The sequence below is a fragment of the Talpa occidentalis genome, unplaced genomic scaffold (assembly GCF_014898055.3).
Source record: "Talpa occidentalis isolate TD23 unplaced genomic scaffold, MPIMG_talOcc4v2.1 talOcc4.16, whole genome shotgun sequence".
Classification (NCBI taxonomy): domain Eukaryota; kingdom Metazoa; phylum Chordata; class Mammalia; order Eulipotyphla; family Talpidae; genus Talpa; species Talpa occidentalis.
The window spans coordinates 9,104,193-9,130,333 of record NW_023601653.1 but is presented as its reverse complement, the minus strand read 5'-3'; the positions used below and the strand labels follow the sequence as shown (position 1 = coordinate 9,130,333).

Below are 26,141 nucleotides of genomic sequence, written 5' to 3'. Positions count from 1 at the left end.
TGGCCCAAGGTCACACAGGAACGTGAGCGACCTTTTGATCTTGGGAACGCTGTGTGTATCATCTGCATACGATCCTTGTGTAAACATTCTACAGTCATTGCCAATGAATCTTGTGCTACTGCCTCATTTTCAGAGATTACTGAGACATAAGAGAAATTAAGTACTTTCTCTTCACAGATGAATGGTTTTCAAGTCAGAAGCTAGATATATCTGGTTCTTAGCACTACATGGCACCTGGTGAGGTCACACTTAACATTTTGAACATTTTTGATTCATAACTACTTGTATAATTAAGGCCTAGATGAAAAGATTCATATGGGATGTGTAATAAAAGTTGCTGGTTGACTGGCTGGAGAGTGTTCTCATTATAAGAGGGAGGGGCATGGCAAAGGAATCAATGAGTATCTGTACTATTAGTGGTCACTGAAGAGAAGTCAGTTGCAAACACCAACAGGAGAAATCTATGTTGGCATAATACAAAGAATAATAACAGTGATGATTAATAGGCAACACTTACAGAGACTTACTATGCTGTGCCAAGCATTGGTCTGAATGCTATACATGTATTTAAACCTCATTAGTACCCATATCAACCCTATGAATATGGAACTATTACTTTTCTCCCCATTTTCCAAATGAGGGAAGTCTGGCCCAGGGAAGTTAAACAAATTGCAGATTCCCAAGGTCAGAGGTAATTGGTGGTGGAAGGGGATCTGGCATGATCTAAGATCAGTCGAGAGCTGTGGCTGAATTTTAGGGAAGAGAAATGAGCAGAACTGGAAATGCAGCTCCCCAACATTCGTACAGGGCTCCCTCATTCACTGTCCTGCTAGGGGTGTAATCTAAAAGGCACGGGAGTAGAAACATGACATAGAACCCCCATAGTGAGACTCTCATAAAGCAATGAAATGTGGGTATCACCAACCCTGAGCTCTGCTCACCTCCTCGGTGGACAGAGTAACATTGAAAGCCCCAGCGGCAAAATGAGCGAAGGAGGCAGATTTCAGGAAATACTCGGAGATTCCAAAGTAGAGCATGGAGTCACTGCGATTGGGGAGCTCGAAGGGAGCTGGTGAGAAGGGGGGGTCTGCGAGGTTCTCCAGTGGGTAGAAAACGCCCTGTGGGGAAACAGAGAAAGACCGATGTCTCAGCGGAGACTCAAATGTGCAGAACCAAGGGCGGTGGGCCTGCTCTAGTCAGAATAAGAAAAATTCTAGAAACTCAGTAGGGATTTAAAAATGAGGCTCTCTCACTCCTTGACTAGTGAACATATTTCAAAGTTGTGCTGACTCCTGAGCGTATCTGGTGGTATCTATATGGTGAGAAGTTCCTTGTCGGTCCTTTTCTCAGAGAAAGGAAGTCAGGTACATTTTACTGGAGGGGATGGTTCTGAACTGCTCCCAAGGTGACTTGCAGTGATGCCACACCCTTGACCTTTAAAATTGGGGAGTGTTGAGCATCTGGGGCCACAGAAAGATGCAGAGGGCCCAGGACTTTAAAGGGTTTACAGCAGTTATTGCGGTAGTCCTAATGCTATTCTCATTCTATAAGGTGTTATTATGAAATGGTGTCTTGTGTGACATTTAACTGATTTGAATGACTCTGAGTGATCAAAATATAAGCCAATATGCATTTTAAAAAATAATGTTTGCTCTGGGGCAAAATTAGACATCGTTGATTTTTCCAGATTTTGCAAATCCCATTTTCATGTGCTAATGACCCTGACAGAGGTCAGCAGCCTTCAGTTAATGGACTAACCTAAGAGTTAGGAATGGAAGTCTCAATAAGGGGAATCTACTGCTATCTCATGGTCTTAGCCTCAAACCTATGCCTAGAGACAGAGATCTCATGATATTTTAGCTGAAGAAGGCAGATGCATACTGTGCAGTCCAAATGATCATTTCCTAATCAAGAGGATATTCAATCCTTTGAAATAGCACACACGCGAGGTGATCGCTTGAAAGGAAATTAAATTATTGGAAGAGCATGTAGTTAAGATTTCCTCCTGCACATAATACTTGTTCCTGAATCCTGGCTACTGATAACCAGAGTGAAGACTCTGAACAGGATGAAGTTACCTTCAAATTCAGGTCAATGTGATTCTCAGTAATTTCTGGAGAACTGATTAGGGAATAATCCAGCACAGTATAGTCATCAATCTTGGTTAAAACTAAATCACAAAGAAAAGAAGAAAATTTATAATCACTAAAGGCTCAGTGTAACATGACCAATGTCCAAGAACAGTATACTTTTTACATCTCTCTTTTTTAAAATAACAATTACTCTATTTCTTAAGCAATACATGCTCACTTTTCAAAACCCAGGAAAAGTAAGTAAGTTAAAAGAAGTGAGCATGCTTCTTAATCACATCATGCTGGGAGAAATATTAAATTTTAAAATCAATTAAAATTTGGGTGTAGGGCCACCCTGGTGGCGCAGGTAGTTGAGCGCCGCACTTTGTGAGGCTGTCTGCAGCCTCTGCAGCGTGGGTTCGATCCTAGCCGGCCGGCAAGAATCCCACATGGCGCTGCAGACCTCTCCTCTCATGCCCGCTGCTCCCCTCAGCAGTGTACTTCGTCAGTCTTCCTGTTCTGCTCCCTGCTCTGTCTCTGGTGAATCCTCTCACCCTCCTGCACATCTGGCCTGTACCCCGGTTCTTGTACAAAAATAAATAAATCTTAAAAAAAATTGGGGTGTATATCCTTTGATACACTCATATCCAATGCATATATACTTCTTATTTTAAAAAGAAAGTTAGACAAACAAAAGCCACTTATGAATTTTAACACACATATGCCATGTTGATATAATGAGCGAAGACTTTCAAGTTTTACTCCCTCAAGTTTTATTGATTTGCCAATTGTTTGCATGGCTATGTAATACTGGGGCTCAACTTTACATCTCAACATGAGCACACGTCCTCACTCACCCCCACTAGTGCTCCAGGCCCACACACTATCACTCACCCTCCACCTCTCCCCTGTTGTGGCCACTCTATTTTTCATACTCTAAGGGTTATTTTTGTTGAGTTTTGCCAATTTCTTTTCTTGTTCCTCTGCAAATGAGGGGGAAATCACCCTGGAATTCCCATGGAGCTAGGACTTCACTTTTTACAAGGACTATGGATTCTGTTGCAACTAGAACTATTTTTTTAAAAGGAAATGTTGAGAGAATTCTCTAAATTGGAGAGGTCAAGGGAATGCTCAGGGACAGTGCTAACAGTTCAAGTCACTTTTTGTGTTATCACTTTCAGAACAAAGCAAGCCAGTGGACACGGGGAGCCAGGTGGGTTCTCAGGAAGCAGGGATTTCGGGTTGAGTCAAGCTGAATGTGCAGGGGCACAAGGTGAGGGGTGCTGAGTGCAGGGGTGCAGGGTGCTGACATCTGCACATACTACATTGTGATCCCCACCGGCCTAGTTTCCATCACCCCCACCACAGCCCCCTTTACTCACTTCGCCTGCCTCACACCACCCCCTTCCCTTCTGGTAACCAACATTCTGTTGTCAGAATCTACGAGTTGGCTTTTGCTTTCTTTTGTTGGTTCATCTGCTTTGCTTTTTTATGTTTAACGTAGGCGTGAATTCATATGGTATTTGTGCATTCCTGTCTAGTATGAACAGACAGAAGCCGGAGGCACCTGCTTAAAACATAAGTCAGAGCACGTGAACCTTGCCCAGCACTCTCTAAAGGTTTCCATCTCAGGCTAAGTACCTGCCTTCACAGTGACCTGCACACCCCGAGACCTAACCAGTGCCTTCCTCCCCTCTGACCTCATCTGCTACTCTCTCCCCCATTCCCTCTGCTCTCGGGGTGTGCCTTTCTCACAGTTCCCCCATCACACCATGCTCTTGCTCTGGGGCCTTGGAGCCTATGGTTTCCTTCACCTGGAATGCAGACCAAGGAGAGGCTCACTCCCCACAAACCCCTATTTCCTTAGGGTTCTTACTCTAAGGCCACTTAAGGTCACCTACTCAGGGGGTTTTAACTGGAAACTTCTCCCCAGCTCCTTCCCTGCTTTATTTTTCTTCTTGCCACTTATCACCAGGATGCCATAGATTTTACTTATTATCTTGCTTGCTGTCTGTCTCTTCCCACTAGTCTTACAAGGGCAGGGACTTCTGTCCCTTAGGCTTCCTGCTGCATCCCCAGCACTAAGAACAGTGCCCAACCTATTACAGGCACAAGTACACCATCAGTGAATGAATGGATGGGATGCAGAGAGATACATCCAAAAATATCATGTGAGCACAGAGGAAGCCAAACTTTGGGGTACAGGCTGTTGGGTAAGCTTTCTTGGGAGAGATTTACTTGAGCTGAGTCTTATAAGATAAAGAGAAGAGACCAGGAAAGGGGATGACCCGGGGGTAGGGAATGGAAGGGGCTGTATCTCTCAGGACCCTTAGCACACCGTTGGCAAAGAAATAGGTATGGAATAAATACTCACTAAATGGATGGATGGAAGATAAAGCTTCTGTGGGCAGAAAGGACAGCATGAGCAAAGGCCAGAGAAGTGGTTTGATTGGGGGAGCAAAGATGAAGCCGAGAGAGGTCAGTAGGAGCCAGAGCATGAAGGGCAGGATAATCCATTTGGACTTGAACCTGAAGACAGTGGAGGAGACACTGGTGAGAACCAGCGGGGAATAACCCAGATCAAGGTTGGCATTCATCATCCTGAAGAGGATGGATTCAGTGCCAGAGCTGGAATGAAAGTTCCAGAGAGATTAACTCTGGTTTGCATCTTGTTCCTGGAGTCACCCTCCTGCAGTGAGCAGTGGAGCAGCAGCAGAGATCTGCCCTGCACAGGCCCTGTCCTCCCACACACCTTCCTATGGTTCCTGCGTATGGAGCAAGATGCAGGTGGAGGAGCAGAGCTATAGCCTGCCTTGAAAAGCAACCTGGAGTGTGCCAGGGTTTGAAGGTGGGATGCCAACCATCCAGGAGAGATGGTGCCAGACTCACCTTCCAGCATGCTGAGATTGGTTTTCAGAGCTTCCACCTCATTTGTGATGATGGGACAGAGCTGGTCATAAAAAGGAATTAAGAAAAAAATGCAAGTCATCATATGATACTGGAAACATCCACTTGTGGGTGGAGACCCTGTCAACAAAGGCCTCTGGTTAGAAGCTGTTCTCCTTTTGGTCATCAAGACTGTCCCATCAATTGGTTGCTGCCCAAAGGCCCTGGGTTATGTCGAATGGGCAGCATGTCCCTGAGTGCTGCTAAATGCCAGAGCCACTGGGACGACACCCGGTTGGTGCCATAAAGAGTGAGCCCCTGGCTTTCCTCTCTGTGGCACGACAGGACAGGTGCCCCATCCGTGCGAGAGCTGTCACACCTGAGGAATCTGCTGAGCCTCCTGACTGCAGGGTGCTGCCGCCTCCTCCCTCTGCCAGCAGCAGTGCCAGCTGGGAGTGGTCACAGCTGGGCCCTCTCCTTTCCTGCTAGGCTGGTTTGAGAGCCCATTCCACGAGACATCAATGCAGCTCAGAAGCCCTTTTGGGGTTCAGTCTTGAATGATATTCAAGTGCATCTTCAGGGAGGGGAAGAGCTCCATCTGTGGGCCTGCTGTGTGCCCACCTGGGCTAAGTGCTCCACGGGTGGTTCCTAACAGAGGCTTGGGAGGCAGCCTGGGGCTGAATTCCTTGGCGAGTTACTTGTGTTCTCTGTCTTCCTTTGCAACATGGGGGTGCAAGATGCATCTACTCCTCAGATTGTGGTGAGAGGAAGGGTATTCCATGTAAAATCGCCCAGCTGGTTGTAAGCATTCAGTAAATACCAACTGCAGTTATTTTAACCCCATGCCATCCTCACTGCCCCCGAGGTAGGCACTCCTGTTTCCGGTTTACAAATGGGAAGACTGGGACTTAGCAAGGCGAGGCGAGTTGCCAGGAGCTACATTGCTAGGATTTGAAATCCGGTCTGACAGCTAGAAAGCTGTGAGGGTGAACATTCTCTTCTGTTTCCAGTGGCACTGAGGGGCTCATAGAGGCAAAAAAAAATTGGGACTCTGAGCCAGGAGTAAACTTCAGGCAGACTTAACCTTTGGTTTCTGGACAGAGGCCAAAATACCACATTTCATTTCAAGCAGAGAGATGAAGGTGTGTGGGGTGCCTGAAGGTGACTCCCTGCAGGGTTTCCCAGTCTCTCTTGAATATCCACACTCAGTTGTCTGGTCAGGTGGAGAAAGACTGTGAACTTTAGGGAACCCTGACCAGTGGGCTGATCTCGTTAGACAAGTTGCTTAGTGTTCTGAGCGCTAATTTCCCCACCGACGTTCCTCAGGTGGCTGCTGTCTGCCAGCACTGACTGGCAGGAGGGAGATGGAGAGCCAGACACTGCTCTTGCCCTACCTTCCAGAAAGGAAACTCCCTTCCTTCCAGTCCTCTTCACTCTTTCATTGTCTGCCCCAAAATATGGTCGCAGGGAAGGTGTGTCAGGATCGGAAAGAGCAATTCTGATCATTCTCCCTCCACAAACAGGGGTTTCTGGAATTGAAATACTTGGAGCTTTGCAAGTCCTCGCCATTGATACTGCCCCTACTAGTGGAAATATCCACTCTTCTCCCCCATTCCTTACCTGTCTAAGCCCTACTTATACTTTAAGGCCCAGTTCAAGTCCTGTATCCTCCAAAGAATATCTCCCAGGACACTTCCAGACTCCATTTACTGAATTTTTCTATTTCTCAGTTCAATCTAAGGATCATATAAGTACATATTAAAGTTAAGTCATATTTCACTGACCTAATAAAGCTTATATATTAATTCCTTTTACATATCCCAGCAAGCCCTAGCCTAGTGCTAATAAACAAACTCTAGTTGATTGTGGAGGCAAGCATGTGTGTGTGTGGGGGTGCTAGTTGGTCATCTCCAGCCCCATCACAGTATCTGATATACAGAAGGCACTTGAGAAAGTGTTACTAAGTTGCAAAGGATAATATGTGTGAAAATGCCTAGTATGGCACCAAGCACACAGTAGGTGCTCCATAAAGGTTTTTTGACTAAGAATTAATTACAGGACAGCAGAACTGATAAAAACGGATGGGTTTTTAGCACAGTTGTGTAACCTTTAAGACTTACCATTTCATTTAAATTCTTTAAAATGGGTTTTTCCATGGGATCAGCAAAGGAATTATACAGGATGCTTTGGGAAAAAGGAAAGATGAAGGGCTTAGTTGGGGACCATAATCTGCTGGTACAAACCTCCCCTAGAGACCACCTGGGGATCCAACCCCAGATGGGCCACTGCCCCCAGAGGACTCTCACTCACCTGAGCTCCCCAGAAAAGGAGACGTGGGCATGGCTCACTTGGGCGTAGCAGTCTTGGAGCTTCAGGATTGGGTGGCCAAAGTCATTTCTGGCCAAGATCACGATACCAGTGAAGTAGACCCCAGAGAGAAATAGATCGGCTCCCCCTGAGTCTTGACTGTTGAGAGAAAAAGTGCAAAGTTAGTGACCCAAGTCTGGGCAGTGTGGAGATGGGTCTTGTTTCTCTGATTACCAATGGGCTCTAAACTCCACGAGTGAAGGAAAGGTGTCACATTCACCTCTGGTTCCTACAACAGAAGGGGCGCAGTGGGTGCTGAATATTTACTGACCATAAAAGCAGTAAATCTGTGACAACTTTAGGAACTTTGTGATCATCTCATGCTCAGTGCCTGCCCTGCCCTGGGTTGTTTCGAGAGACAAAATGGGGGTTGAGGATTTAGGGGGGGCACAGAGGCAGAAGTGACATTTCAATGTAGCCTGTGAAGTCTTTGAGACAGTGGACTGCGGCTATTCATCTCTATGTTGACACTATATGGGTGATGAGTCAGCAAAGTAATGAATGAATACTTGAGTCTACATTACTTATGGGGGAATGTGTTAATCCTCCACAGTCTACAGGACTGGAATTCTTGAGATGGGGATAAACCACCCTTTATAAACAGACACAGTAGGCACTCAATAAACAGCTGTTGTAATGGCCGAATGAATGTGTTATATGGGGCACCTAATAAAGCTGACTAAATATTACACCAGGACACTGACTTGCACATGGTGGTTGGTCTGTCTGTAAGTGACCTTGAGTTTGAGTCCTCTTTTCTATGTGAGGTGCAAAGACCTTCTGATGGGGGGAGGGGAACTGGACTTAGTTGGACTCCCACCGTTTGACCTCATGTGAGGCTCCCTTTCCTGCCAGCTGTCCCTACAGATGGGGAGTGTGTTGAATAATGGGTTCGAGAGCACACAGCTACCTGGAGACTAACACACTGAGCACTTCTCTCTCACGGTCAGGGATTTCTAACACTTAGGAAATCTTAAACGACATTTTGATCAGTTGCCATATCTTAAGGAAAGGGATGCTTTCAGCCCCCTCCCTCCCCATCCCCCCCTAATTCTACCTCCCCCAACAGAGATTTCCTGATTTAAATCTCTGCTGGAAAAAGTGCTCTTAAGAAATATTGTTAATGATAGAGGGAAAGAAGCCTAACATTAAAAACATCAGCAAAACTATACACTTTCAATTTTGTTGTATCTGCCCCCAGAGATGCAGCAGACTTTTCCATGGGACACTTACAAAAGGGGAGACCTGACTTCCCAGTCTGTGCTGATGTTGGCAGTACCGTGGTTGGTCAGCGCCTTGATCCCCACGCCAGGCACAAAGGCTAACGATGTATTTGGAAATGAAAAGACACTGATTTTTATGCTGCAAAACAAGAAACAGGGGAGTTAGTGCAACTCTTCCAGCACATGTCAAATGAGTAAAAAAAGATAGGAAATGCTGTTGTACAACACCCAGCAGATGACGGGCAGCTGTGAATTCTTCTTTTTTTTTTTTGCATTTTTAAATTTTTATTATATATATTTTTACATCATTTTTCATTGTTGCATAATGTATGCATTTTCATCTTGGTTATAGTCCCCAAACAATCCCCCTCCAATACCCCCCCCCTCCATTTTCTACCAAGGAAGGAACCTCAGGTCTGCAGTGTTGCTGCCTCTGGGCACTGCCTTCTACTTCCCCTCCAGCCCATGCCAGGGAGCCCTTGGGTCAAGTCTACCCTCTCGTCCTCAAGGGGGGAAATGAACAAGTTTAGAAGCAGATTTTCAAATAATCTACTTTTTTTTTTAACTTTTTTTTTAAAGACAGAAAGAGATCCCATATTGTCATTATTTTTTTCCTTCAGTAGTTCCAGTGTTTCTCAGTGAGGGGGAGGTATTAGTATCTCAGATGGGACAACTGTTTTTGCAGAAGACTATTATATAAATCATAGGTCATTTGGTGGATGTACCAATGAGAGGTGGTCCTCTATCATTGCAACAACCCAGTGGGCCTTCTTGTTTCCAAAAGCCCTCTTTGTGGACAGTATGTTCCCTAGTTGAGAAACTTATGTTAGTGTTAGCATTTCCTAGGATTTTCTGAACCATCAAATAGGTAACTAAGAGGCAGTAGCTTACATGAAATCTGTACAGGAAGATGCCCCATGCAAACAGTAATATATTATTGTTACGAACATTGAGGGATTATTACCAGCCAGACACCGTGTGACAAGACCTTACATGCAATAGCTCATTTTAACCCTCTCAATAATCCTAGGAGGCTGTTGCTGTTTTTGCAATTTGCCATCTAGAGAGGACAAGATAAGAAACTCAGTGAGAGTCATATAAAGAAGGAGAACCAGACCTGGAGGTCTTCCCAATCTGTCTTCAGACTATGTTTATAACCACTAGCCTCCTGTTATGTCACATACTGCGCAAAGCATACTCAACTTGGAGCTAAGTATTGTGCTAGCTGGACAATCTTAGGGAAAGCACATAACCTCTTTCAATCAATCACTCCAAGAAAGTATTCCTCAAAGGGAGGACAAAATGAGGTCATTTGTGCCTAACTGTGGTACAGGAGAAAGGCATTTTTAAACTAGGGTTAGGAAGATTCTAAAACATAGATATGGTATTGATAAGAAATGTTTCATTAAACTAAAAAGCTTCTGCACAGAGAAACTTGCATGGAGACAAAAACACACGCTATTGGGAGAGGGTATTCAAATGTCATATATCCAACAAAGGATTAATATCCAAAAAATATAAGGAACTCATAAAACTCAATAGTAACAACAAAAAAGAACATGATCAAGAGATGGGGAGAACACTTGAATAGACGCTTCTCCAAAGAAGATACGCAGAAAAGACACACCTGACAAGATGTTGCTTATCTCTTATTAGGAAAGTGCATATTGAAACCACAACAAGTGATCACCTTACACCTGTGAGAACACTATTATCCATAGGAAAAGAAGCCACAACATTGGCGAGTAAATGGGATAAAAGATGTGTACATGATTGGTGGGAAGGTAAATTAGTGCAGCCATCATGGAAAGCAGTTGGAGATTCCTCAAAAAATTAAAAGTAGAAATTCCATATGATTCAGTCATCCTACTTCTAGGTATTTACCTGAAAAAAATACAACTGCAGCAACAAAAAATAGTAAATAAAAAATTGAAGATATATGTACCCCCTTTGTTTATCACAGTTCTAGTTACTTTTTACATTTCTAAAAGGACAGGTTTATTAAAAAAAGGAGAAAGAGTTGTTGTTGCTTTTGAAAGGAAAAGATTTGTGAAAGAAACACCTGCATAGACACAGGTGGGCAGCCATGGGATGAGAGCCTCTGTTGCAGCATTATTTATAATAGCCAAGAGCTGGAAACAACCTACATGCCCATGGAGAGATGAATGGATAAAGAAGCCGTGGCATATATACACAATGGAATACTACTCAGCTATAAAAAAGATGAAAATATGCTATTTGCAACAATATGGATAGATCTAGTGGGTATTGGACTCAGTGAAATAAGTCAGGAGAAAGACAGACGCTATTACTTCACTCATGAGTGGTGTATAGAGAAAACAAATAAATGGATGAATTAAACAAAAGTAAACTTTTAGACTATAAGAAACAGGACATACCTGGCCTTAACATTCATTGGAATATCATTCATTGGAGTATCTACTATGCCTAGAACAATGTCTCAAAACATAATAGGTGTTCAATAAATTCTTGCTCTGTGACTGACTCTGTTACAGACCAGTGCCCTCTGCCAGGAACTGTCCCCAGGTTGCCTTCCCAACACCCCCCCCCAAAAAAAAAAAACCTCTTAGTTTTATGGGACTTAGTTCATAGAATATTATCCTGGGGAGCAGGGTATTTATTGCTCCAAAGGGCTGGGATAGCAGGGAATTATTGCTGGATTGATAAAACATTGGGGCAAATTGTGAATCACAGAGAATTCGATTTCATAAAAGTATCTTCACATTTGTCACATCTGAATTTCACTGTTCAGTGATTTTGATGGTGGAAGAGATTACAACTGCCACCAGAAATCCTTGTGGGAGGAGAAATTTATTGATTAGAAATTGTTTTGAAATGCATTTAGAGTACAAGGGGGAATTCTTTGGTAGTTAGGAATGGGTGAAACTGCTTGCAAGGGGAGAAACTCATTGCTCCAGAAAAGGGTGGTCCAGATAACACAAGGACAGAAGGCCCCAGGCCCTGCGCCCCAGTCCTGGGACGCCTGAAGGCTGGACTACAGTTGACTGAAATAAGATAAGTCTTGAGTTGAGGGTGAATTCCATATCTAGGCTTATGGGGGCAGGGGCAGCAATGGGTACAAAAGGACAATAATTTCATTTTGAATTCAAAGGGCACAGGGGCCACAGCTGACATGAGCACTGAGTTAGAATTCTCACTTTAGGAAGCAGGTGAGCATGTCGAGCCTCCAAGCAGACACGCCAGGTGCCCGCGACCCTTGTACAGTGGAGATAAGACTTGGGCCCAGGTGTGCTGACTCAAATGTCAACTCTGTCGCTTCCTCTTGGCTTGAGCATCTGCTAAGCCTCCCACCGAAGGTCAGAGAGCCTCCCCTCTGGGTCCTGGTGTTAGAGCAGATGACCATGCACAGGAAGGATACCCTCAAGCATGCCTGAGGTTTTAAAGATTAATTTTGTGGCGAAAAAAAGCTGCTCTTCTCTTTTACTTACTTACTTTTTTTTTTTTTTTTTTGTGGGACCCTCACTGGTGGCCAGGGATTGAACTGGTGCTGTAGAGGCTACAGGCAGCCTCGCAACCCAGCGCTCAACCACTGCGCCAACAGGGGAGGCCCTCCTTTCACTTACTTTGAAAAGTTGTAGTTCACATAGTCAACCTTCAGAAATTCAAGGGATTCAGAACCTTCTAAATCTGGGATGTCTTTTTCTTTCACCATTTGCTCGATCATTTCCATTCCAACTTGCACGCCTGCGAAGCAACCAAAGGAAGTGTTACTAATAGTAACAGATACGATAGAAATATGAATCTTTAGCCGCCAGAGTGAAATTTAGGAAGGCATGCTCTTAGACGCTTAGAAAAGAGCAGCCCTATCAGATGCAGATCATTGCTCCTGCTTTACCAATGGAAAGATGGGTCCCCCGAAAAGCTAAGGGACTTGCCCAGGTCCCCAGAGAGAGTTTGCATGAGAGGGTTTCCTTATATGGCCAGGGCTCAAGAACGCTCCCACGACAGTGGGATAGGAAAAGTACAAAATGTCTCATTTTTTACGTTTTATAGAGGAGAAACCAAGTTTCAAAGAGGGTTAATTTTTTGCCTATATCACACAAGTAAGAACTGGGCAATCTGGCTCCATGCCTTCTAGTTGGTCCCAGAAAGGTATTCCACAGCCCCCTTCCCCATGATCTGTAAACTCAGGAAATTTTGGCTGGAGGACCCATGGCCTGTTGGAAACTCTTGACTTTTTTTTTTTAATAGAGGCATGTTTTATTTGTTTGTTTGTTTGTTTGTTTGTTTGTTTGTTTGTTTATACATGCACTGGGTACAGTCAGAAGCACGGGAGGGTGAGAGAATTCACCAGAGCCAGAGCGGGGAGCAGAGCAGGCAGAAGGACCGAAGTACACTGCTGAGGGGAGCAGCGGGCAGCAGGAGAGGTCGGCGCGCCATGTGGGACCCTCCTCTGGTGGCCAGGGAGCAGCCGGGGATTGAACCGGCGCCACAGAGGCTGCGGGCAGCTTCGCAACCCAGCGCTCAACAGCTGCGCCACTGGGGAGGCCCACTCTTGACATTTTAATAAAAGACTGAATTGTGTGTGTGTGTGTGTATGTGTGTGTATCATATTTTTCACGGGAGAGGGACCCATTTTCGTCATTTTCTTAAAGGACTCCAGCACTCCCAAAAGGTTAGTGACCCCATTTTGTTTAATTCTGGATTAAACCCATCTTTATATGAAGGTACTGCAGAGCACGTTTCTCTGTGCAATTGGAGATAGAAGCTCCCTTTCTTCCGCATTAAAGAGCTCGAGAGCGGAATTTACACAGTAATGATCTTTTAATTTTAACCTTCAGTAGGAGGAGATGCTGCCTTTTGCCCTATACTTTGCAGCTTAAGCTCATTTCCATGTATCCCAATCTTGTTAAAGATGGAGAAGAGCAGTTCTTATCTTGCATAATGCTGCAATTCATGCTGTAAGTGGGGATGTCAGGACAGAGTGTAAAGCTGGAACCAAAGGCACCATTCGAAGCTGAGCTTTGAATCCCAACATGGTCACTTACTAGTCTGTGACTGCACATTACCAAAAATCTCTCCCTTACCTTAACCTGGGGACAGTAGTAACCTTGGAAGTACTGTTGATGTGTGCGGAAATAACAGTAGCCAGTATTTATTGTAAATTTGCTGTTGCCACACCTGTTCCAAGTGCTTTATATGTGTTCATGCATGCACTTCCGATAATAACCCAATGGGTAGCTACTATTATTATTTCCATTTTAATAATATCTTATAGATGCTACCAGTAAGAGGTACATTAATTTTTTTCCTGGAGAGATGTAGGGCATAAATACTTGATGAAATAAAAAAATAATAATAATAATTTGTATTGAGCACTTGTCTCAATACATTCTCTATACATTCTCAGGGCAAACCACTGGTATTACAATCCCTATTTCACCTAGGAGGCAGCTGAAGCTCAGAGAGATTCATTAGTTTGCCCAGAGCCCACAGCTAGAGAGTGCCATTGCCCAGTGCTTGGGGGAATGGGGAGGGAGGACAGGGCATACAGGTTTTGAGATCTGGCAGAGCAGACCTGAGTTGATATCTTGCCTTGGTCCCCTTCTGGCATGTGAGTGGGGACATTTAGCTCAATCCCTCGAGACTCAAATTCCACCTCTGTAAAATGATCTTCCTACGGGTGTTACGGAATTGAAGTAACCTGGGCTCCTGAAGCATAGACAGAAGAGCCTGGCTGTCGTAGATGCCAACGGCTCTGACCTCAAGGCCTGGCCTTCTGCACCATCACAGATGAGCCTCTCTGATCCTCATATCACACCAGACAGAGGCATCATCGGTGGGGGAGAGAGAGAGAGAAAGAGACAAAGAGAGAGAGAGAGAGAGAGAGAGAGAGAGAAAATCTGTGAGTGCTTGGCAATGTTTCTCATTAGGGTGATTAGGCAACAGATTCTTTCTGGCCATCTTAGCAGCTTCTGTGCACAGAAGCACTTGTCTCAGCCATGACGGAACTAGTATGAGCTTCTGGGTTCAGGTCACAGACTCCACCTGGTGGGTGGGGGTGGGGGAGGCTACAGCCTGGCTTTTCAAAGTACTTGCCTCTACTCACCATAGTCCAGAGCCCGCTGAGTAGCCCTTGCCTTGATTCCAGGGTAAATGGTCTGAGAGGCTGAGATGCAGAGATTCCACAGGAGGAAACATCTCCAGAGCACCTGGACTGTCCTTGTACGCATCTGCAATCAACCAAAGTGTAGTTTCATTAAAGGACTTTCTTATCGACTCCATGCAGGATTTCTAGGTTTTCTCATTTTCATTGCTAACTTCCAGAACTCACTCACTCACTCACTCACTCCATCCATCCATCCATCCATCCATCCATCCATCCATCCATCCATCCATCCATTGATGCCTGCATGCATGCATATATCAATCAGTCACTCATTGAACATACCAAAATGTATTCTAGCTGTTGAGGATACAAACATGACCTAAGTGTGGCCCTGGACCTCTGCTTTCCACAGACTAATGGGGGAATCAGACATACACACACACACACACACACACACACACAGAGTTAAAACACAACACAGAATAATGCAACTTGACAAAATAAAAAAAGCTTTGCAGTAAACATAAAGATGGGAATAGGCCTGAGGGCCAGTACCGGGGTGGGGACGGGGGGATTCTTGACTGTTTTAGACTCAGCAGTTTAGAAAGATGGCCTCCAGGGTATGAGGCAGTTACCCATCAGCTTAAAAATCCCCCGGTGATTCTCTTTTGCCCAAAGGATGGGGCTTAGGCTCTTATCACGGTAATCAAGGATTTCAGAACTGTCCCCAGACGTTATTCTAGCCCCTGTCCCTCCTCTCCTGTCCAAAGGGCAGTGTTCTAAGCTGGCCATGCTGAGCTATTTGCTTTTCCTCAATTGGCCAGTTTTCCCATGAGTAAGGGCTTTATGTTGAACCATCCTGATGTAAACACGCATGTGTGTACACATTCTCTCTCTTTTTTCCTTCTTCTCCTACCCACTTCCTCCCTACTTCTGGGTCATGTACCCTCAGGGCCAGTTCCAGACACCTCTGTGAAAATCCCTCTGTGAAAATCCATGGGTCTCTTCACCCTGTCCTGAGTGCTTCTCCACACTACCATTCTTTTTATTTATTTATTTAGTATATTTTTTACATTATTTTTCATTTTTGCACAATGTATGCATTTTCATCTTGGTTATAGTCCCCGCACAATTCTTATCCCCCTTGTTTTGATCCTACTCCCTTTTCCCTCCCCATAGTGTGTCTCTGGTTTATAGTTGCTTATTGATTTTGATTTTTACTTTAGTATAATTAGTCTTTTTCCTGGTCCCTTATTTAGCTTTTCTTATGTGGCATTGAAGCCATGCCACACATGGTGAGCATGCAGACAGGCTCACCGCCTCTGCCGCAGGCTCACCATCACCACTGGGGTTTGCAGGAGCCTTCTGACTGGTCTCTGTTCCTGTCCCGCCTCTGGCTATTTGCCACATCACAGCTAGAGGGGGTCTTTTAAAATGAAGTTCAGATCATGTCATTCATGTAGGCCCCACCAGCTTAAAGCCCTCAGGTGGTTCCACATCTTACTTAGGGTAAAAGCCAAAGAGCCCTTCCTCCAGCCACACGGCCCTGCCTGCCTCCACACCTCTGCTTCTCATTGACCTCCTTCCCTCACACACTTCCTTGCTTTAGCACCTTGAACAGTGGCTGGCACACACTACAGAAATGGGTCAATATTGAATGATGAATTGAATGACAGGATTAAAGTCCCTTCTTTGAGACAGACTGTGACATGGGCCAGGTGTGCCTTTTGAGTTCCCACAACATGCCAGTCATCCTTGATCTTAGTAATGTGCCATTCTGTACTGGGATGGTCTTTGCCCCACTATCACCAGGATTATGTCTAGCTCCTATACCTCCTGAGCCTAGCACAATGTCCAAGGCATAGTAAACACACACACACAGACATCTTAATAAACCTCTCCAAGGAGAGGGACCACATCTTCCTGGTGTATAGGAAATGTTTAGTGTATATCTGTTGAATCAATGGACTCAGTGGATCAATGTCACTCCATTTCCTTGATGAATGAAGGACAGATACCAGAAGCAAGAGTGACATGGGCTTCTTTTAGTGACAGCCCAGTGAGTAACACATTCATGGGCCTTGTTTCCAGTTCTGGCAGTTTATATTCTGGGTGTGTTCTTGTAGCTGCATTTACATATGCCAAAGACCCACAGGCAAGAGGTGCCCACTGAGTTATCAAACAGATATGAAACAAATCAGAGAAGCATTTGTGGGGGTGTCAAGGAAGAGGAAGTTATGGGAACCATGCATTTAGAGAGCGGGAGGGGCCAGTCTAGGTGAGGCCAGGAAGGAGTGAAGAGGGGCTAGAATTCACAAATAGACTGCTGGAAAGGGTCATTGTAAGAAGAGGGGTGTGTGTGTGTGTGTGTGTGTGTGTGTGTGTGTGTGTACTCTTTGGCCAAAATAAACAAGAGGCTTTATAAAGGGGATTGTGTGGGCTTATAGGTGAGGCTACAGAGGTGGCAACGGGATAATACTGACAAAGGCTGTTCCAGATAACTTCTGAAAGAGCAGAGCAGTCTGAGCAGGGGAGGGAGTGTCCATGCAGGGCTGCTGGTAGCCTCTCTTGGGCTTTTGTGTGAAATGGGCAAAGGTGCCCTCTGGAGACACACCAGTCTTCCAGCACAGCGTGAAGTCAGGGGAGAGTCTTCTAGGCAAAGCTCACAGTGTAGTGAGGAGCAATGGCTGCCCTGCCCTACTCACCCTTGGGCAGCATTTTGCTGAGTGTGTAAGCTGCCCAGCTTCTACAGTGGGCCTGCGCTCAGATTCGTGACTGCCCATGAAGGTAATCTTTCTGGGGAGCCAGGAGATTGAGAGTTAGGGTCTCTGTAGTACATACATCTACCTTTAGGTCCCAGAAGAGTCTGGCTCAGTCTAAGCTTCAGGGGCTTCCTCTGTGGCCATTGTCCAGAAAAACTGAGCTTTCTGTATACCATGAATCTTGCCCAAGGCCTTTGCTCATGCTGTCTCCCTTTACTGAGGCCAGTGGAAACACATGAAGATGCAACAGTGCATCCTATAGGTCCATGTCACTTATGTTTATTCTTTCCAGCCCCCTCTCCCTTAATGTCTTTTTTTTTTTTAAAGATTTATTTATTCATGCATACAACAACCAGGGTACAGGCCAGATGTGCGAGAAGGTGAGAGGATTCACCAGAGACAGAGAGGGGAGCAGAACTGGCAGACTGACTAAAATACACTGCTGAGGGGAGCAGCAGGTGAGACAGGAGAGGTGTGCTACACCATGTGGGAGTCTCGCCAGCCGGCCGGGATCGAACCTGCACTGCAGTGGCTGTGGACAGCTTCACAGTGCTGCGCTCAACCACCTGTGCCACCAGGGGAGGCCCCTTCATGTTTATCTTAAACAGGCTTCTGAAGCCATTTCTGACTTCCCTAAGCAAACCTCATTCCTTTATGAACTCTCAGTCAAAAAATATATTCATTCCTGTGTGTAAGCTTATTTCCTTGCTTATGGTCTGTCTCCTCTACCAGAATGCAAGTGCTGGGCAGGCGAGACCTGATAATGGGTCCTGGCAGAATGAATTAGTGAATTCATCCATGATGGACTAGCTCTCACTAAAGTCTTTATATTATAGTTCTTTGTAGAGATGATTGACAAAATTTATCACCTACTCGAATGAATATACTCATCAGAGCAAATGCTGACCCTAGTCTTAGAGCATGGGTGGGGAGGCCAGGCTCATGGGGACGTAAGGGGGTTCAGGGCATTGGGGGTAGATTAATGACTATTTACTCTTGGATACTGGGATATTTCAATATTTAATAGCTCATGGCCTTATGCATCCATGTGATGTTTCATTCCTGTGAGTTAGTCTGGATTACATAAAACAACCAATAGAAAGAGCCTGGGCAGCAGTGTTGGGGGCAGGGCTAGGGAGGGGTGGCTGGCATGGTCAGGGCCCAGACAACCCTAAGGGAAGCACAGAAGAATGACAGTGAGAGCACAGGGGAAATGGTTGAGGCAGGAGAAGAGGCACCCTGGCCAGGCAATGAGTGCTCTGAGGGTTAGAGGACAAGGGAGGCGTGGAGAAGGGAGTGTGAAGTCCTCCACATTCTGGGAGACCAGGTGATATTAAAAGCTCCTTCTACTCGGTTAGAATAGATCCAGGAGCTAGGCCCAGTTACCATCTGTGCCAGGCCTTCTTGATCCTTTTATTGTTCCGGAGGTAGGCAGAGGTGGGCAGGCCTATGGAAATGAGGGTGATACTCCCAGAGCTCAAGTTAGTGACTATGGATCAACTGGTGTGGAAGTGTTTCCACATTTTAACAAGTGGTGAGATCATCCTGATGAACAGTCCTGCGAATATCATCATGGGCCAAGAATTGTAAAAGGATGGCTCATCCTGACGCAGACATAAGAGGGCTGTTTTGGAAGAAGAAAACATTTCAAAGCCGTGGAAAGCAATGGGAAAGAAGGGAAGGCCATTAGACTCTATGCAAACCGAGCTAGAATTTATCTCTCGGCTTGGTAAATGGCTGGACCTCAATAAATATTTACCAGCTGATCAAAGATTCTGGTTGGCTAAGAAAGGCTCTAGAAATGTTGAAAAAAATCCAGAAATCCAAGCTAGCATCTAAGTAGCTCTCTGTTTCTCCAGAGAAAAAGCACAGTAAATCAAAGGAGTGATGTTACTTGCTAATGAAATAATGACTAAAATGATGAGTATTATTTATCATTTGTGAAACACACAATTCTTCGGGCTGTACCCTATGTATGCTAGGATAATAGGACACAGGACTATTGTTCTATGTCCTTTTTTACACTATTGGACACACACATACACAGGCTTACAGTCTCAATGACTTGACACAGGTGACACTGTAAACCACAACACCTACGACTCAAACCTCTATTTCTTCTGGCTCCTAATTCTAGCATTTATAAATTTCTTTTTTCCATGTAAATGACTTGATTAGTGCTAGATTATTTCATTTTCATCTTGTAAACTGTAAGTAGGAATTGTAAGTCAGGATAGCTTGATACTATTTTCTATGTGGAAAAATTTCATTAAGCCACTGGAAATTTTTAAGCATCAAAGTGAAAAATCCCTTTGTATGTCCTTGGGCACAAACAGAATTTTAAATTCCCTTCCAGCAGTAAAAACCTGTTTTTCCTTCTTAGTTAAAGGAAGTTTCTCATGTGGTATACTTTCATGGATATCCAGGAACTCTAAATTGCACATAAAAAAAAGCAGTTTTTCCTCTAGAAATTTTTATGAGTGAATGAAATTACTGGGCTATAAAGGTATGGATTGCATGTAACTTTCAGTTGAATTGCTTGTGAGGATGGTAATTTATGAGCAGGGGAGGAAAGGAACCTTGTCAAGCAAGGAGATGACTCCTAAAAGGTTAAGTAATTTGGCCAACAAGTAAGGGCAGGGTGAGTCGCCTCTTAAAAAAAGTGATACAAGAGGCATTGAACTTTGTCAGCAAGTTACCTATTTTGTTGCTTCTGAGGAATTGCTTCTTTCTAAGATGCTGTGTCTCAGAACTCATTATATTCCCATACCGATATATAGGCAGAAGAACACTTGTGAAGTAAATGGCCCTTGCCTGTGAGAAATAGGACTCCACTAGTACAAGTGAAAAAAAGTTCTGAAATTCACATATTGACTCACTAAGCCTGCTTGAGTAGGAGAGATTAGACAGACTCCGGAAAAAATGATCAGAGTGATGAGTGACTGAAACATAGCCTTCCTTGTAGAAGCAGAGATTGAAAAATTAAATCCAGTTGGTTTAAAGATGCTTAGACGGTAGGGATATTTCAACATAATGGTCAAAGAGAGAATGTATGTAAGAAGTCTAAACCAACAGGCATACAATATGGGCAGAAATGGAGACAATTTCAAGGGATTCAGCTCATACATCTGATTTTATAGCAAGGTTTCTAACCACGATGATCTTGAAGATTCATGGCAAGGCTTTCCTCTCAGTACTCCCTGGTTAACACGGACATGCTTAACAATGCAGGTGAGTGGGCAGATCATTCACTCTGGCAGTATCTAGGTCACTCAAGTGGTTTAAGAGCTGGTTCCAAAGCATAGAGATCAGGGCTGCTTCTTAATCCTAGCCATACCGATTGAAAGACAGCGTAGAGTTTCCAGCTGAAGACTGGATTCCCCCACTGAAATGGAGGTAAAATTAAGTAAGCATTGAGTGATCCTCTTAGCAGGGCTAGGTGGCACAAAACTAACCTTGTCATCCAAACCAACTCACCTTAGAATCATTCACAGTCTTCACTAAACAATCCTCTTGTCTAAGAAGCCTCCAGGTAGGCAAGCATAACAAAAGAGTAGACTCAGAAAAACCCAGACAGACCATAATAACTCAGGATCAGGGCAGCTGACTATTCAGGGTGTCCTACCAGATCTGGGGCTTCTCCAGTGAGAGGGTAATCCCCGTTGGGAGACAGTGCGCTGGCAGAGACCACGAGTTGTCATGATTCTTACCTCAAGCAGAGGAAGTGTCCAAAGCTGGGGAGCACCTTCTTCTCTCTGCCTTTGAAGTCGATGTGCTCTCCACTTGAGCCTTGAACTCAGCTGCCGCAAAGATAATTAAGTCTGAATCATCTAGTGGTGGATTTTTTTTAAATGCCTCTTTCAAAATATGATGCATAGTTGCTTCACTTCAATTACTCAATGGCATGAATGAAACACTACAGTGTCTACCTAGATGAGTAGACAATGCTATCTATGCAATAATTACCTCCCTCAAAACACACAGAGACAGACACAGACACACAGACACACACACAGAGAAAGAGACAGAGAAAGAGGTGAACGTTATGGGTACTTTACGAAAATGATTAAGTCAAGATTTCCAATGTATTGAAAAAGGTGTCAAAGGCTTGAATTGGAAGAGGAAGCATTTTCCTCTCTGAGATCAAAAGCCGGTTTTTCCTGGTCAGAGTACCTGCAGTGAAAGGCTCCAGGGCTGCCCACAATGCTGTTTGGACAATGCTGGTGGATCAGATTCAGTTCAAAAAACATGAGTCTTGATAATGAGGCTGACCTAGTTACCATCCTTAGTTTCCAGCACAGGACCACAGATGGCCTCTGTAAGTGTCTGCTCCTTTTCAGAAGGTTATTCATGACCTCTGGTCCCAGCATTTCTTTGAAGTAAGTCGGGTGGCTTTGTCAACTATTTTGTAACCTGATATCTTTATTCTAAACCCTGTATGCACTGCTGTCTCCCATGTTGTAGTCATTGCATTTTTAATGGCCAGAGATCTGATTACATGAAGCGTCTTATTTGCAATTTTCTGGGTAAGATTAGGTGACCAACTGTCCTGGTTTTCACAAGATAGAGGACTTTCAGTATAAAGCCAGGAGTCCTGGGAGAAGCTGGGAAGACCAAACTAGGGAGATCGATCACTCTAGCAAGAACAACAGGCTTACCATCACCCACATGCTGATGGCTTTCCTGATTTTTTTTAAAAGATTTATGCATACAAGAGCTGGGGTACAGGCCAGAGGTGTGGGTGAGGGGTGGTGAGAAGATTCACCAGGACAGAGCGGGGAACAGAACAGGCAGATTGGCCAAAGTACACTGCTGAGGGGAGCAGCGGGCGAATCAGGAGAGGTCTGCTGCGCCATGTGGGTAGCTCCCTGGCCGGTCAGGGATCTAACTCGTGTTGCAGAGGCTGTGGATTGCTTCATAGGTTGTGCCTTAACCCCTTGCGCCACCAGGGAGGCCCCTTCCCTGGTTTCATACCTAGAGTACCTCAAGATATATTGCCCTATTTAACCCGAATTTTCTTAGGGGTAAAATGGGGCTAGAAATAGTATCTACTCCCATAAGTTCTGGAGAAAAATTGTCTTAGTCCTTTTAGACTGCTCCAACAAAATCCCGGACTGGATAGTTTAGAAATAGTTCTGGAGGCTAGCAAGTCCAAGTTCAAGGTGCAAACACGGTTGATTTGGAGTGAGGGCCCCTCTTCCTGGTTCATCGCTGGTAACTTGTAGCTGTGTCCTCATAAGGTAGAAGGGGCCAGGGGTCTCCCTCGACCCTCTTTAATAAGACACTAATCCCATTTATGAGGGCTCCACAGTCACAACTTAGCTATCTCCCAAAGTCCCTAAATACTAACACCATCAGCTTTTAGGATTTCAAGTTATGGATTTTGGGAGACACAAACATCAGCCCACAGCAATAACCTGTGGGAATGTGCTCTTAAAACTATAAGCGCTATAAAATTTCATTTGCTAATATATGGCTATATCAATGGTGATATGAGCCTGTAGACATTCTCCTCATGGAGCCATCTGTTGTCAGTCAGTCCAGATGAATACATTCATTAACTCAGCAAGTATTTATTGGGCATCTACCATGTGCCAGGGTCTCTTCAACTAGAAAGACAGAATCCCTGTCCACAAGAGGTTTAAGTTTTAGCAGATGGAGAAAAAAATAAACAAGTAACAAAAGAGGTAAAAAAAAATAGATTGTGACATGTATTATAAAGAAAATTAGGAGATATGGTTGGTGAGGTGGTCTTGTAATTAGAGGGGTGATGTAACTGGGGGAGGTGTGCTCGTTTTGTTAGGATGGTCCAGGAAGGCTTCTCAGAGGAGGTAACAATTGAGTTCTGAGCATTAAAAGCCAGGCAGGCAAAGCACTAAAGGAAAATGGTGGAGGCTACAGCAAAGGTGGTCCATGCGTTTGAAATGTAGTTAAGGGCAGAAGAGGTGTTAAGAGATCCAAGTGGTGATATCAGTTGGGAAGCTGAAGTTCTGGAGAGAGGTTGGCTAGAAACAGGAATTTCTAAGTCATCATCCTAGAGGTGGAATCAAAGTCACAGAAGTGGATGAGATAACCCAAGGTGGTTTCCTATGATGCCTGGGCTACCGGAGGGATGCAGGAATTGAATTGTACAGTGACTAGTTTTAGTGTATTAGGAAAAAAAAAAAACACGGAACCAGATGTGGAAGAAGATGAATGACATCACCCATCATATGGGATAGAAAATCATACAGTACCTCTAAATCTTTGTGTCCTTTCTTCACAACCTTCTCCAAGCAACACTAGCCTCCCGCCCTCTCTCCCTGCCTGCCTCCTGCCCTCCTCCTCATCTCCTCTCACCTTTTGGCCTCCACCTTTCTCCCCTGCTCTTTGTCTTCAGTCTTGCCCATTCCTTTTCTCTGCCAGTTTAGATCTTGCTCATATTCAGTAGCCAACTGCATCTGATCCACTAGACTCCAAAGCTGAAAAATGTAAAGTAATAGCATTTTTCTTGATGCAGACAATTTTCCTTTTTGTTGCAAAAGACCCGAAATTCTCACCACATCTTGGTGATAGCTGACGTCATTGCTGCGTAGTCAGTGACCCTGGGTGCAGGGTCTGGGGAGAGTCCTCAGGGAGGGCGACCTGGATGGATGACAGGAGAATGTGAGATGTGGAGACTCTGCCCAACAGTCTAGGATGCTCTTCCTCACCCTCCCCTGCTCTGTCCACCCCAATTCTTGGGCAATTGACTTCCCTTCTCTGGGTCTCAGAGCAATCATCAGTAAAACTGGCGATCCCATTTACTTTGGAGAGTCCAAATGAGAATTTGACTAAATGAGCTAAGCTTTCCATCCGGTGTTAATAAATTAGATGTACTGTAACTTGCATTTCCTCTATTTTTATTTTAAATCAATAACTTAAAAGATATTTAAACTTTATTTTAAAAGGAATATACAAAATTTACTCTGTGGCTTTTTTTTTTTTCCTTTGTGGCATTTTTTTTTTTTATTTACCCTCTTTATTTGAAAATTAGTGCAAGTTTTCCCTTTACATAGTTCCCCCTTTTAACAAATCTATATGCCATTTCAGGCGAGGGTTGATTTGTGGGGGAAAAGGAAATAACAGTCCAGCTCATGTGGGACATGGAATAACGTTAGACCAAGAGGTTCAAATAATTGAAGTTTAGGAAACAAAGTTTGAGGAAGAAAGGGTAGCTAATTTGTTTTACTTCATTTGAAAGGGATCTTAGAAGTTGGTTCATTAATCTTCTTTTCTACTGGAGGAATCATGGTGGGGCAAATTTGCCGCATTCATCATTAAAAATGACAAGCACAAAAGCCAGCAGCACCGTCTCACTTTCATTATTTCCATTAGTTTTTCAGATTGAACTGAAGATCTGCTGAGAACTCTTGCTCTTCCAGCCTGCCCATGACGGCAATCTAGAAAGCTAGATTAATTATTTCACACTAATGGCCAACAGTGTATTCATCTCTGCAGATCAAGGGCCACCTTTAATTAGAACGCCAAAAGAAAAATCATAATCAACTAGGTAGAATAATTGTTCATTTAAGAAAGATATCGAGATACAGTGTTAAGAATCAGGTATCTAATTCTTGGCTTCTAGATTGTTTGGGCTGTTCCCATATGCAAAGCAGCTTTTAATAAATTAATATTGTATTAATAATACAATATTAAGTTAATAAAACACTTTCTTGAGTTTGGAAGATACACGATGTTCTTTGTGGGAGACAAAAGAAGAAGGGGCAGGGGTATGTATATATAGGGGGACAGATAGAGCTGTTTTAGGGTAGAAAATAATTGGAGCTCTAATCTCTCATTGCTCCATCCCTAACATTTTGTGTTAGTTAGATCTGGTTAAAGGACCCCCTGAAGAAGGCTAGCGAAGGCAGAAAATAAGAGCTAACATTTATTGAGTGTTTATTATGCTCATCAAATCTCCACCAAGATTGTATGAGGTACTATGCCCATTTCCATTTTATGGATGAGGAAACTGGAGAGTTAAGCAATTGCCTTCACGCAGGCCTTGCAGCTTGAAAGGTGTGGAGCAGGACTTAGGACCCCAGTGTTCTGCTTCCAGGACTCTGTCCTCTTAACTACTAGGTTAGGCTACCTTTGTAGGCAGGTCACTAAAGGACAACCTGCAGCCCAGGGGATGTGGAAGGTAAGGAGCGAGAAGGATGTTGTTGCTAGGCAACCCATCTGGTTTTCTGAGCTGCTAATTGATATGTGTGAGTAACTCAGCTATATGTGTTGTTTGAAGTTGCTTATTCCTGACTAGTGGCAGCTGCTTAGGGAGTGTGTGTCCAGAGAGGAGTGATGCTATAGCTCGTTCTGGAAGGGCTAGAGGGCCATTTCCGGCAGAATCATCCTATCAACTACCATCCCTTCTCCTCCCAACTCTGTCCCAGGCCACTCTTTCCTGATGTCTGTGTGATGATGTTTCTGGGTGGACACCAATGACTGACTCAGATTGTGGCTTCTTGCACCAGTTGGGTCTGGCATGGTTTATGGCAGTGAATCCCTCTTGGTTTTGAAGAATAAACACTCACTTACCCACTTACTTCATTTATCGGTTACCTCAAAAGGAATCACATTTTATCTTTTGCAGTTCAAGCTAAGTTTAAATTCATGCTAAATTAAAACATGTGACTTATGAGATATGAGGGATTTTGTGGAATGAAGCAAACAAGATAGTGGGATAAAATTCCAGACCCTGGGACTCACTGGTGAACCCAAT

General features: G+C 44.3%; 1 protein-coding gene across 1 annotated transcript in view; it reads right to left on the bottom strand.

Moving 5' to 3' along the window:
• The window catches only part of BPIFC (BPI fold containing family C), a 46,135-nt gene that overhangs the window by 13,728 nt on the left and 6,266 nt on the right, over positions 1-26,141 (bottom strand). Inside the window, exons 2-12 of the mRNA XM_037513677.2 lie at positions 23,941-24,025; positions 23,741-23,862; positions 21,112-21,201; positions 14,640-14,763; positions 12,154-12,274; positions 8,559-8,687; positions 7,269-7,424; positions 7,079-7,142; positions 4,962-5,022; positions 2,079-2,170; positions 942-1,118 (exon numbers count right to left, since the gene is read on the bottom strand). Coding sequence (XP_037369574.1) covers positions 942-1,118; positions 2,079-2,170; positions 4,962-5,022; positions 7,079-7,142; positions 7,269-7,424; positions 8,559-8,687; positions 12,154-12,274; positions 14,640-14,763 — 924 coding nt within the window. The 5' untranslated portion in view covers positions 21,112-21,201; positions 23,741-23,862; positions 23,941-24,025. The remainder of the gene's footprint in view (positions 1-941; positions 1,119-2,078; positions 2,171-4,961; positions 5,023-7,078; positions 7,143-7,268; positions 7,425-8,558; positions 8,688-12,153; positions 12,275-14,639; positions 14,764-21,111; positions 21,202-23,740; positions 23,863-23,940; positions 24,026-26,141) is intronic.